A 14,007-nucleotide genomic window follows, 5' to 3' on the forward strand; every position below is an offset into this window, starting at 1 on the left:
GTTTAAGTAGCAGCTAAATAGTAGTCACTAGTGCCAAGGGTGAGGAGGCCTAGGCTGAAATAATCTTATTTTCCTTAAGAAAATGAAGTAACGTCAGTTTCCTCAGCCTGTGATTGGGCTATAGGTGACCACATGACCTCAGTTCTGGTCAATGACATCTAAGGGAAGTCTAAGTGGGAGTTCCAGGAAGGATTCTTCTTTCCCGATAAAGAGGGACAGATTCAGCTGGCATGCGACTCTGCCCTTTGCCCTTTCCTATCATTCTTCCTTCCATGTGGCATGATGCTGATGCCAGAGGATGCATCTGCCATATTGGGACCACTGGGTAACACCCCTGGAGAGGAAAGGTGCAGGAAAGAAAGAGTAGAATACCTGGATGCATCATTCTGCAGCAGCACAGGCTGGAGTCATCTTCCGCTGAACTCACCTGATACAGGTCAATCTCTATCTGTTTAAGTACTGTGATGGGCTTCTCTTTATTTGCAGCTAAAAGCTTTCCTTACATACACCTGAGAGCATGGGGTGAGTCCAGGTGGCACACACTTCCCAGGATCTGGGCCCACCCACCACCAGGGTTTCTGCTTCTCCTGAACCCATAACCCTCTGCAGTTCTGGGCTCACACATTCCTGCACTTGGGCTGTGGAAGCCCAGTGCTGTGTGCCACTCATAAAATGACAGAAATAAGCATTCCCTGGCATCCATGGTCTGGCTCTGCTTGGTCTGCTAGTCCTACAGTTCACACAAACACCATCCCCAGGTGCTCCCTCAGCCCCAGGAGAGTGTGTGGGGTTACAGCAGCTCTGAGGCAAGGGGCTCAGGAGACATACAGGAACTGAGGTTTTGGGATCTAGGTCTACCTCACCGTCAGGTGGTAAGCGCAGTTCCTTAGCATGCTTTGAACCACTGGTGAAGGGTTCTCTGGCTGCAGCCTGGGTCCCTGCTGATCATGCTGTAGCATATGACCTAGTGAAGTGACACCTGTCACTGCTTCTAAGGATATAGCCACCTCTTAACTTTTCCTCTGAAAAGTAACCCTTGCCACACCCATCAGGACATGGTCTTAGGAGCATAGTGTCCAGCCAATGGCCAACCACCCTGTCCTCTTGTTAATGACTTTGGGAGCCTCACTTTTCTCTTGGTTGAGCTGACCTAATTGCTATAACAGGGGGAATCCTGAAGTGGTCACCGGCCCCGTACAGTCGGCAGGTGACTCCCACTCCAAGGGTCCTGCCAGGGTGTGTTTGGTTTTTGCTGGAGCAACTCAGAATATTCCACTCTCTTGGGACCAGGGTGTGAGTAGATATGCCTAGGAGTGGCCTGACAGAACTTTCTGGAGTGTTGGGGATATTCTATGTTTTCGTCTAGCTGATGGCCGCAGAGGTGCACGTGAGTGAAAACTCACTAAGCTGTGTACTTAAAATCTGTGCAATTTACTGTATGTTTTACCTCACTAAAAATGTTTATGTTTTTAAAACTTAAAGCACAATGGAATGTAATGGAAGCCTACCCGGTCTGCACAAATCGTCAGAAAGCCCACAAGTTGAGCATTGCTGTAGGTGGCCCACAGCAGCATTGAGAGGCTCATGGTCCAGCCACCCAGTGCCTATAGCCAGGCCAGAAGGCTGGGTGCTGGGGGGGTGTGGGCCCATGGACGGCAGCAGCCCTACCACTGCCTGTGTGGAAATCAACACCAGAACTGACACGGGCCAATGCAGAGGCTCCATGGGAGTGACTGCCAAGATCTGGGTTAACCTACGGGGCTGCTCTCTCCTGGAGGCAGCGTGATGAGGAGACACAGCACGTTCCAGGCAGGATAAAGCGCCCGCTGCTGATCCCTCGGGAAACTGAGAGCGTGGAGCAGCCAGGGGCCGGAGAATAAACACGGGGCAGCCATATGCCAGCACCCCCTTATGCGCAGACCCGAGGCGGCGCAGTCAGTTCTTCCCTGAGGTGGTGGTGAAGAGGAGTGACAGAAGAGTTAGGAGTGCCACCGTCTAGGGTGGAAGGGGCTAGAGAGGGGACAAGACTAAGAGAGTCAACGAGTGTCATTCTCTGGGCAGGAGCCAGGGGGCTTGACCTCTGTCTTGGATGCTTTCTCTCTGAGGCAAGGGTAGAAAGTTTTCAGAAATTTTAGAGATTTCTTAGGTGGAGGGTTTTGTGTGGGTGTCGGCTGGGACTTAGGGATGACAAAGGTCTTCTGGTGATCCCTCAAGGGAGCTCTTAGCTCAGGAAAGGCGGGGAGCTGGGCCATGGTTCTGCAAATCTGGGCGGGAGGAGCCATGTGGAGGAGAGTGCCACGGCTTGTGCTCAGGTTTGTCCCCAGCCCAGTGCCCCAGGGACTTGTGGCCTCAGGGTGAGGGATGGGGCTGTGAGGAGCAGCAACAGAAGCCACAGAAGAGAAAAACCTTTTTTCAGTAGTTTGGCGCCCACCACAGCAATGTGACCAGCTGACCCCAAAGCATGGGGCAGGTGCTTCGCACTTGCTGCGTGAGATCCGGAGGGCACCTGCTGCTCTGGCCTGCGAGCCTCCTGGGTCGGGCAGAGATGGGAGCGGCTGCCCAGGGCACATGCACAGGGAGGGGCAGCAGTGGCAGAGACGGCTCAGCTGAGGGCATTGGGGCTGTGGGTCCCCAGTCCCCCTCTCCCAGTTGTAAGAGGGAGCATTGAGATGTTAGCAGAGGTCAACGACAGCAGCTGCCCCAAGAGAGGGAAAAAAAAGAAAACAAGATTTTCCCTGCTTGGAAGATGCGTGGGCTAATTCTTAGCTACTTGTTAGGCATTCCTAGGGACACCCAAAAATTATTACAGTAGATTTAGCAGGAAGTTTGAGTTCTTCACTCACAAGAGGAGCACGCTGTATGTAACTAATGTCAGTGTGACTGTATTATAAGTAGAAGGCTGGCGGCCTTCACGAACATGGGATAGGTTTGGGTGAGGATCAGGGTCACTGGTTTGAGATTCGGATATGGTAGATTCACTGAGTGCTGGATGAGAACTCCAAGGGGGACACTAACAGTGGGCATCAGTAGGGTGGTGCTCTGGACTAAATGTGTCCTCCCAAAGTCACATATTGAAGCCTGATCCCCAAAGTGATGGGGATCATAATAGAGGCCCTGGGAGGTTCCTTTGTCCCCCTTACCATCTGAGGACACAGTGGGAAGAGGGCTGTCTATGAACCAGGAAGAATGTTCTCGCCAGACATGGAACAGCTGGTGCCTCGGACTTGGGCTTCTCAGCCTCCAGAGCTATGAGAAATTCATGTTTGCTGTGTGTAAGCTGCCCAGTCTATGGAATATTTGTATTTTGCCCTCCCAATAACAACTCCTAAAGGACCTAAGGTTTGTTGCATGCCTAGAAGATTCTTCGTAAAATTAAAGATTTAGCATGTAACCCAAAGGACAAAAATCTACCTTGGCAAGCACCAAGAGGTCTAGAGGACTGTGCTTGATGTTTCTCAAGAGAAGAAAAAGCTTTTCCGCTCTTGTAGCTCAGCCACTGAGTGATGATGGTGGGAGAGCAGTAGGCCTTGAACCTCAAGTTTCTGGGAGAAAAAAACCAGTGTAGCTGGCAGAGCATCTGCAGGGATGGTAACAGATGGAGAGAAACACGGTAGTGTTTGGGGCCTGAAGTCTTCCTGAAGGAACAGGGATGTTATAATAATAGGTGGAGCCTGAAGGTGATGGGAGATTCAGGAGCAGCTGAGCTTGCCAACTGCAAGGGTGGTGGGTGGAGGCAGACTGGCATCAGAGCAGTCAGTGGGCAGCAGCCCCTGCACGGCCACAGAGGCTCAGGAGCAGGGGTCCAGGCAACTCTAACAGGGACTCAGGCACACGGGCTAAGACAGGGCCTGGTTCTGACAGCTGGGATGAAGGTGGAGGCTGGGTGTCTGGACAGGACACATAGAGTTGGGGTGGATGGATTAACTCTGGGGGCTCCCTGGGCCAGGGCCTGGGGCCAGACCCTTCCTCATGGTCCCCTCAGGGCCTCTGGTTGACCAAGCTTTGGACTGTCACATCCGATGCTTCCACCCTGAATGTGTTTATGCACATGCTTCTACCTTCTTTATCCCCAACAAGCCGCATGTGACCAAGCCCATGGGTTGGAGCCTTTGGCCTGCCCAACCATATCCTATTTAAGCACAGCGAGGGGGTCATTTGGGGCCCTTCCCATGCAGTCGCCTTTCTGTTCATGACTGTGGGTGGACACAGCACAGGGGACTCTGGCAGCCGGGTCTGCCTCCTGCAAATTGGTGCTGAGATCCCTGAGTCCTCCCATGCCAAGCACCCGCATGGTTCAACCTCCTCTCTACGCCTCCCTAATCCCACCCCATTTAAAGAGCTCCAGACTCCAAACCAGTCTTCTGTATCTCCAATACTCTCTCCTTGTTTATTCTTGTTTCTAAGGTAAGGGGAGTCAGGGCTGTCCTGTGTGGCATGAGTGGGGCTGGCTCTGGCCCTCCCAGCTATGGGAACTGGCAATTAAAGGACAGGTGCTAAGAGGCCAGGTCCAGTATTCACCTGTAACAGAGAGAAATGCCTGGAGGTTACCCCTCAGGGATTTAGACCAGTTTCAAAGAGAGGTCTGGGAGGTCTGATTGCACTTGGCGCTCTCTCGGGGATGTTAATGGTGCAGGCTGACCCTCCACAGCAGAGAGGTTTCCATAGAATCTCAGCACCAATTTGCAGGAGACAGAGATGTAGCCACAGACCTGAGAGCTTAAATCTGTGCTCTGGCTAGTGTCTTGTTATTTACTTATTTATGGACAACATTCTCAAGGGATTGCCAAGGGACACTGCAAAGAGAGGCCCTTAGAAATGAGCTGTCCTGGGAGAGGCACCTCTCCTCCATGGCACATTGGAGCCTGTGTGGTCAGAAATGCCAGGAGCTCAAGGGGACAGTGCAGGCAGGGAGGGCTCCTCTGCTAGATCAGAGACGCAGGAAACTTTATTGTTCTGACCCAGACAGAGAAAGTGTGCCTACTTTTCAGATTACAAAATGGATCTTGGGGTTGAAAGGTAGAAGGAGAGGATTGAAATGAGAACTTCTCATCAGCCAAGGAGACCTGGGCCTGTGGGCCTTGGTTTCAGGCCAGTGGCCCCGTCCGGGAGGGTCCATCCTCCACACAGCTGACCTGGAGGTTCAGAGCCCAAGGATCTCACCACAGATGGAGAGCCCCATAAAGGACAGAAGTTGGATTTCGAAACAGGAATCAGGGTTAATTGCCAGTGCAGTACCTTCAAGAAGAAAGAAATCAGTTTACAAAAAACATCAGTAAATTGCTTTAAGACCCCAAAGTAGAATGGCTGCATTATGAGTGGCACCTAAATCAGTGTGGTACTCTGGACAGCTCTATCAGCAAGAGGTTATGGGGTGAAATGCAAGATCTTGCCTGTGTTGCAAAAACTGGCTCCATATCCCCTTTTTTTACTTCTTTTACTGGCCTTTAACCATCTTCCTTAAGCCCCCAGGCCCTCAAGTTCTCCCCATTTTCCTGCTGGATCTTCCTGTTAGGAGGAAGCCTTGCTTATTGGGTTAATTTATACTAAGATGTCAGTGATTGACAACAGCCTATTAGGAAGAGGTTACTGACTGTGTCTGGAATAGCAGGCAGATTTTGAAGTCTTTTATGTAGCTTTCCAAGCTGATTGCCACTGGTGGTCACCATATCCTCAGAGGGGTGCCAGCCACTGAGATGTTCCTTTCCCAGTGTCCCTAATAACTACATATTGGGGTCCTGCCTTCCAATCTCAGGGCAGCCTGAGAAAGAGGAAGACCAGGAACCCCCAAACAATGGGCCTTTAATGGTAGGATGCCAGGCACTATGCTGGTTGTGCAGGTGGTTGGGTGAGGGTACCCACCAACTGTCAAACCCCATGGAAGAGATGACTGTCCTCCATCTTCTGGTAAAGCTAAGTTAACTCTACTTCCGGTTCACAGTGAGCCTGGAGTCCAGAAATCACTGGGGCCACCAGGGGAAAATACATCCCAGGCCACATTTTCATACTCAGTAGCAAAGAAATGGAATAGAAAAGTGTCATTACAATTTGCCAATGACCTAAAAATCATCCCGTGCTGTTTATCTTACCCAGGGTCTTGGGTTTCTAGTTACGTTATTAACACACCTTCTTTATGCTGCTGTGCAAAGTAGGTGGGAACATCTCGGCACATGTCCATGATGGGAGTGCCAAACTGGGCTAAGTTCTTGACCCGGCTGGGTAAAACAGTGTAGGTCAGGCCGCGAGTGGATGGATAATGCTTTAAAGCCTAGAAGAGGTGACATTTTAAAATGGTGAGGCGGAATACAGAAGTGGTACAGCAAGGAGGAAGAGACAAGAAACATTCCCACGCAGGTAGATTCAGTTTACAAAAATAGCCGAGCACCCAAATATATCCTTGAGTTTCATCTCTAGCAACAATATCCTGTGTGGCCACAAGGTGGCGAGATTACTCCAGAAAAATCTATGTCTGAGCCTGTGACTCAAGCCTATTCATTCGTCCCTAATTTCTCAGTTCTTCGAGCCTACAATGCTTTTCGCATCTCCAATGATGACATAGAATAGCTTTAAAATGATTTGTTGTGTTCATATTATGTTTTTACTTGTTATGAATCAGATAAGTGCAACACATTCTCTTTGTTAAAAAAAAATTGATAAATTGGTTTATTTTCATGTGAGCTGAAGTGCATTCTTTCCCAAGAATCAGTGACCCTGCTGCCATGAACATTAGCACTGCCCAAATATGCTGGGCAAGTTACTTAAGCAAATGACTGCAGATTTCAATGACTTGCCAAGGATTTCGTACTGATTTTTCATTTTTTTGGCTACCCTTAAGAGATGGAGGGGAAATAAGTCCCGGGCTTATTTTCAACTAAAGGTAATATATGTGTATGTGTTTGGAGGGAGTTCAGGGGAGAAGTTAAGGAATGAGAATGCAAATACTCTATTAGTTCACTCTAATATTTATGCTCAATGATTTATATTCACTAACATGTAGCTCACACCCTTCTGGAATACATTAAAATTATGTCCTCATATGGGATTTTTTCATTGATCCGATTGTGATTTGACTTACATGGGTCATGGACTGGACGCAAAGTCCTCTGGGTAACGGTGGATTTCATGGCATTAAGAACAAGCATGAACCGAGTTCCTCCTGTCCGTATAGCATCACTCTTTGCTATGCAAAGTTGGAAAACACCAAGCTAGGGGCAGGCCACAGGGAGATGATCCCATTTACCTGCTGGTCCAGGGCCTTGCTCATGTCATCCAAAGTTGGGAAGGCAGCTTGGTCTATCTTGGCCAGGACACAGGCCATCTTGGGGAACAGCTTAGTTGCCAAGAGGGCCTTAAGGCAATAAGCAGACCCGTCATTCATTCATTCATTCGCAGTATTAGCAGAGTCCCACTCGCCATCAGCACTGGCACACGTCTGTTCCTTAGACGGTGATGTGGTCGGCGGAGCATACTGTGGGCACCAGAGCCAAGGGCCAGCCACAGGACTGGCAACACACACCGAGCCCTGCTGCTCCCTAGGGCCTGTGCACTGTCCAGTCCTGCAGGCATGGGAGGGGATCCCCAGGGCACTCTACACCCTCCCCACCCCCCGCTGTCCCCCCTGCACTGTAAGGCGGGAGGGCTGGGGAGTCAGTGGCAGTAACAAACCTGACTTTAAGGGCCTGACTGCCACTTAGCCACCTCCATGGTCCTCAGCTTCCCCATCTGTAAAGCAGGAATAACAGGCCCTCTCCCTCCAGTCTTGAGCACGAGAGGGTGGAGGAGATACTTACTGCTTGTGAAGGCATCCTACAAGTTAGAGTCTCTGAATGTGTGGGGTGATTTGGAGCCTTGGGTCGGGACCTCTAGGCTCAGATTCTGCCCCTGAGTCTGCCGCTGACCGCCCCCTTCCCGAGGCCCGGGCCTCCCATCTGGCCCCTCTCAGCTTTTGTTTAGAGCTGTGGTTCTCCCGTTGTGTCTGACCTGCCCTGCACCCTCCTCCTCCAGCCAGGGCAGTTCTGACTTCTATCCCACATGGTGGGGCTCTGTGGAAAATTTTATTTGAAGACAAGTTTCTATGGTTTAAAGCAGAGTTGGCAATCACTAGACTGCATGCCCGCTGGGAGGATTCAGAAGATACCTCTTTGAGGAAATCAGGAGCCAGTTAGGTGAAGAGTGAGGCAGAAGGGATTTGGGGAAAAGAGCATGGTAGGTACGGGTGAGAGCAGAGAGGAAGCCTGGGTTCGAGGTGCCTGTCCTTGATGCCCAGTGTGGGGCTGGGGTAGCTTCCAACCAGCAGGGGCTGGATGGCAGGGGGCCTTCCTGGATAGAGCGAGGAGTGTGGGCTTTTACATCATTTAACCCTCTCAGGTTCCCTTCCGGTAGGAAGGGCAGCTATTGATGCTGTTTTGCAGATGAGGAAACTGAGGCACGTGAAGGCTGAGTGATATCTCTGTGGTTACAGAGCTTGTCTATTGAAAGACCAGACCAAGGGCCCAGCCAGTCACTTCCCAATGCTGCGCCTTTCTTCTGGGTCAACCCCCTGAGGATGTGGGTAAGTTGAGGCAAGATTTAGGAAAGTGAAAATAAATAATTTTTCTTTGGAAATAAACTGATTAAATAAAATCTGAGGTCAAGACAAAATAACTCCCATAGCATATACCACTTATAAGAAATTGGGTCTTTAAATAGCTCTCTTGCTTCAGAGGAGCCTTAGGAAGTCAGGACCTCTCAGGAATGAAAAGGCAGGCAGGCCCTGGAGAGAGCACAGATGCATCTCCTACCATCGCTGACTCAGAAACAAGTCAGCCCAGCTGCAGGGAGCTGGTCCCTCACCTAGAGCTATGGATTCCCATCAAGAGCCTAAACCGAGAGAGGACAAATGTAGTGTCCTCTTCTCTCTGGACTAACTTTGGAGCAGACAGGCTTTCTTTGGCATTGTGATGAATGTGTTCCACAGCTTCTTACGTTATTGTAGTCCAAGATTCCATCCCATTCACTCAGAACATTGTTGTCTCGGATGCTGACCATACCTCGGAAGGCACTGACGTGGACAGTCTGTGTCCCAATGGATCCATGGCTGTCACTGAGGTTCTAGAGAAAACCAAGCAATAGGGACAGGACCTGAAAGCCCACAGATTCTGTTGGCTTAGACCTCACAGGTTTAAAGGGGGTGCTCACAGAAATTTGAGGGAAGTCGCCCTGGATTATCACCTGGGAATTACTTCTGCTAAAGGAAAATCACACAGTTGGACCCTTTCTACCGTCACTCACCGGCAGGGCCAGGGATGGAGTCAGGAAGAAGGCTACAAGGATGGAAGGCATGATCTGAAACGGAAATGCATTAAGTATCAGCACGCTGTGCTCCCTTAGCCCCAGGTGAACTGGGATCCTGAAACTCAGAGGGTCCCTAGGGTTTGAGCCTTCTGAAATGATCTATGACTTTCACGGTGTCTTGTGCCCTGGGGACCCCACCGTGTTTCACTGGGGTTGGTATGGGGTGTGCTGGGGCAAAGCTTTATTGTTCACTTGAAAACATCTTATGTTTTGCTCTACACCTGCTGTCCATCACTAGGCTTACTGCTGGACCAATACCTGACCTGCACTGGGGCAGGCCATCCTAGGCCAACTTGTAAAATAAGTGATAATTCAGGCTCTCAGTCTGTCCTCTCTGCACCTTTCTATCTCTTCCTGACCACTGGGGACCCCTTTTGTAGTCCCTCTGGAACCTGGTATTTCCTGCTTATTCTAGGATTATTCTAGATTCTCCCACTTTGCCTGAGCATAAAGGACCATGTAACACTTATTTATAGCTTATTTAGAAGTAGATTTTACTCAAGTGTTAGTAGTTCTTGAGATATTTGCATTGAATCGTTTTCTCTTGATGTGGCCTGAATTGCCTGATGAAGGAATTTCAGGCATCAGAGGATAAGTGAAATAGCATTAGGGGGGCAAGAAAAGACTAGAATAACAGTACCCGTGAACCTTTCCCTACATCCCATAGTCCTCTATCTGGTCTACTTTAGGCTCCCTCGGCTCAAGTGCCCGTAAAATATCCTGAAATTGACAGGAAGCTGCTTTCTTCTCCATCCCCACAATATCTTATGCAATATTCCACATGCAATGACAGCAGAGCAACAAGATCCATCTTCAAAGGATAAGAAAACAGCTACTCTCTGCCATGATCATAATGCAATGAGGTTAGCTAAAGAGATACATGAGATATAGATACCAATAATATTTTGTTAAACTAGTCTGAAAGTTAGTGCCATACATTAAATATATATGAAACTTTCCTTTGCTGGTGATTTGTAAGTAAGACAAATCCAGGAAGAGAAGATCCAAAATATGAATACTCCTTCAAGAAATTAGTTATTAGTTCTTTTGAGAAAGACCCATCATTCAGATATTCCAAAACAGAGAGGCTTGCCAACAGGGAGCTTAGGTGCCAAATTAATATTTGGAAATTCTATTTAGGTTTGATTTGAAGAGTCCATAGTTGGGAAGAACCATTCTTTGGCTCTTTTGCTCTGAAAACATATTTGAAATCAGAAAATATACTTACAAGGTGTTCCATATTGCCTCTCTCTCAGAACCCATGCAATTGTATGCATAATAGAATTTTCTATGTACCACTTATTTTCTAAGTCTGCCTTATATATAGTCCTGCACCTCTTAACTATTGCCAAAATAGAGGACTTCTGAGGGTTGTTAATCATAATCTTGATACCATTACAGGGAAAAAAGGCAAGTTTATCTAATCACTGTTATCACTTTTCTTTAACCACTTCTAAGTATTTCTTCTTTACCCTGATACCTTCAGTGGTTCCAAGACAAACATTTCCAAGGCAAATGAACAAGGCTTTGTCGGTTGGCATGCCCATGGATTATTAGCTAAGGCAAGGCTTGCAAACAGGAGATCCCATAAAATGGTCCAAAATGGTCCTGACACAAAGTCAGTGAGTTCACTGTTTCTACTTCTCAATTCCCAAAAAGTTCTTTACTACAGTGGAGGTGGTCGAGAAAGACCTTATGAAGCCAAAAGAAAGACTGGCACTACAACATTAGATTGAAAGGCAATCTGGTCCAGCCCTTCACCCAAATCAAAACCCACAGGGTTGGTCCTACAAAGTCGCCGCCACCCACCCAGCTGACCTCACTTTCCCTCTCCAAACCTCCACCTCTGGTGGACTTCCCTGATGTGACATTTTGCTCTCATTATATGGTTTCTCTCTCTGCTCCCAGTTTCACATAAGGTGCTTTTTTTCCACAAAGGACCATTTGACCAGGCCTGGAACTCCTGAGGTGAAGGGAACACCCTTCTACAATCAGTCAAGTTCTTCTTCAGGTCTTTCATGTGTTATCTCATTTCCTTCTCAAGCCCTGCCTGGTAGTGCCAACTACCTGGGTCAAATTATAAAAGGCTCAGGCAGAGCAGGTATTTCTTCTGAGAGAAGATGAAGTAGATGGATGAGCTTGGGCACTGGGATGATCACAGATGGAAGACAGACAGCTCAGTCCTTACAGTGCTTAATGAAAACTGGCAATGAGAACATGAAGGATATGGGCTTTGGGGACTATCAGGTTGCACAGGGCTCAGATAATATCATACTCGTACCTCTATTGCTCTCAGTACTTGGAAAACACCTTGCACAGAGCAGACTCAATAGTTATTGACTAAATGAGTAAAATGTATTAAAAGAATGACTTTCATTCTTTTGTCTGTGAATATCCAGTTTTCCCAGCACTATTTATTGAAGAAACTATCCCTACTGTGTGCTCTTGGCTCCCTTGTCAAAAATCAGTTGGCCACACATGCATAGGTTATAGCTGGGCTGTCTGTCCTGTTCCACTGGTCCATGTGCCTGCACCTATGCCAGTACCATACTAACTGGATTGCTATAGTTTTGTAATATAGCTTGAAATCAAGAAATGAGAGGCCTTCAGCTTTGCTCTTCTTTCTCAGGATTGCTTTGGTTACTCAGGCTCACAAAGACTTAAACATAAGACCTGCAACTGCAAAACTCCTAGGAGAAAACATAGGGAACATTGGTTGTGGCAATGACTTCTTAGATAAGACACCAAAGGATAGGCAACAAAAACTAAGATAAATAAGTGGGGCTACATCAAACTAAAGAGTTTCTGCACAGAAAAAAAAAAATCAAGAAATTGGAAAGGCATCTAAGAGAATAGGAGAAAATATTTACAAACCATATATCTGATAAGGGGTAAATATTCAAAATATAAAAAGAACTCCTACAACTCAATAACAAAAAATAAATAATCCAATTAAAAAATGGGCAGAGGACCTGAACAGACATTTTTCCAAATGGCCAGTAGACAAATGGCCAACAGGTACATGAAAAGATGTTCGACATCACTAATCATTAGGAAAATGCCAATGAAAGCCATAATGAGATACTACCTCACACCTGTTAGCATGGCTATTATCAAAAAGACAAGAGATAACAAATGTTAGCAAGGATGTGGAGAAAAGGGAACCCTTATATACTGTTGGTGGGAATGTAAATTGGTATAGCCATTATGGAAGACAATACGGTGGTTCTCAAAAAAGTACAAATTGAACTACCATATGATCCAGCAATCCCGCTCCTGGGTCTATATCCGAAGGAACTGAAATCAGGAACTTAAAGAGGTATCGACACACCCATGTTTATTGAAGCATTATTCATAACAGCCAAGTGTCACTTGACCAATGAGTGAATAAGAAAATGGAATATTTTCCAGCCACTTGCAATAACATGAATGAATCTGGAGGGTATTATACTAAGTGAAATTAAGTCAGACAGACAGAGAAAGACCAATAGTATATGGTACATTTTATATGTGGAATCCAAAAGAAAAAGCCCCAAAAGCAATTTCATAGCCTCTTGGTTGGCAGGAGCCAGGGGAGGGGATATAGATCAAAGGGTACAAATTTTCAGTTATAAGATGAGTAGGTTCTGAGGGTCTAATACACAGTGTGGTGACTGTAGTTAATTATACAGAAGGTAAACCTGAATGTTGCTGAGAATAGATCTTAAGCGTTCTCACCACATAAACAAAAATTAACTATGTGAGCCGATGGGAGTGTTAACTATCTTGATCTTGGTAATCATTCCACAATGCATATCAAATACATGTAATTATATTTGTCAATTATTCTTCAATAAAGTTAGAAAGAAAAGAATGGCTTCCGGGGACTAACAAAATGGCAAGCCTTGTCTCTCGGTGATGGCAATGGGGAAGAACTCACAGGTAAACCTTCAGTTTTGAGGCCCTGAGAGTTTGTGAGACACTTCACAGAGCGATTGCATTTGCAGCCAGAAGGGATCTTAAAATGCAATGGGAATCCTCTACTGAAAACTTCGTAGAAATCACCAGGAGAGAAAAGAGAATGGGCCATGAGTTGCAGAATATCAAATACATATATAATTATATTATTATAAGACACTTTGTCACCTTCATTGTCATTCACTTCTTATTACCAGCTAGGTTAAGAGGAAGCGATTATTACCTCATTTTATAGATGTGGACATAAAGTACATAGGCTGACCGCGCTAACCAAGGTCGAGTCCTAGCTCTGCCTAACCACATCTATCAGCGTACAGCTAAAATCTGAACCCAGATCTATTGACTTCAAAGGCTCCAACTACAGGCATGCATTTTCTCCAACACTGCACTACCTTGATGGACCCATTCATTAACTTCAAGCTGTTGTTAGCAGAACAAAGGTCCGAGGAACAAATATTCTCCTTTCACACCCTCATCTACAGGTTTTGGCTTTTCAGATAACCATGCTGAGCAGCTAATTTTGTTGGAGTCTCTACCCAGGCAAACAGGCACCAGAAATCACTCCGGTCCCAGCCAGCCCAGCACACTCTGCTTGACCCTAAGTCCAGGTTTCAGGACTGAAGGGACCAAACCTCAAGGCAGTCGTGTCATAGACTCGGAACCAGCAGATGATCCCAAATGAGTTTCTAATCCTGGACTTACCTGAAAAAGAAGGGGTGC

At 47.1% G+C, this 14,007-nt stretch overlaps 1 protein-coding gene across 2 annotated transcripts; it reads right to left on the bottom strand.

Moving 5' to 3' along the window:
- Positions 1-4,926: 4,926 nt before the first annotated feature.
- Positions 4,927-10,619, bottom strand: LOC118923922 (gastrokine-3-like). 2 transcript variants are annotated; one of them, XM_036908215.2, is made up of 6 exons: positions 10,559-10,619; positions 9,268-9,321; positions 8,962-9,087; positions 7,238-7,345; positions 6,124-6,265; positions 4,927-5,235 (listed from the first exon to the last, which is right to left on the bottom strand). In XM_036908215.2, the coding sequence occupies exons 1-6, from the start codon at positions 10,568-10,570 to the stop codon at positions 5,141-5,143; spliced, it is 537 nt and encodes a 178-aa protein (XP_036764110.2). In that variant the 5' UTR covers positions 10,571-10,619; the 3' UTR covers positions 4,927-5,140. The 2 variants fall into 2 exon arrangements, with proteins under 2 accessions (XP_036764110.2, XP_036764111.2); XM_036908216.2 differs by lacking the exon at positions 6,124-6,265.
- Positions 10,620-14,007: the final 3,388 nt, after the last annotated feature.

Source organism: Manis pentadactyla, chromosome 2, assembly GCF_030020395.1.
Source record: "Manis pentadactyla isolate mManPen7 chromosome 2, mManPen7.hap1, whole genome shotgun sequence".
Lineage (NCBI taxonomy): Eukaryota > Metazoa > Chordata > Mammalia > Pholidota > Manidae > Manis > Manis pentadactyla.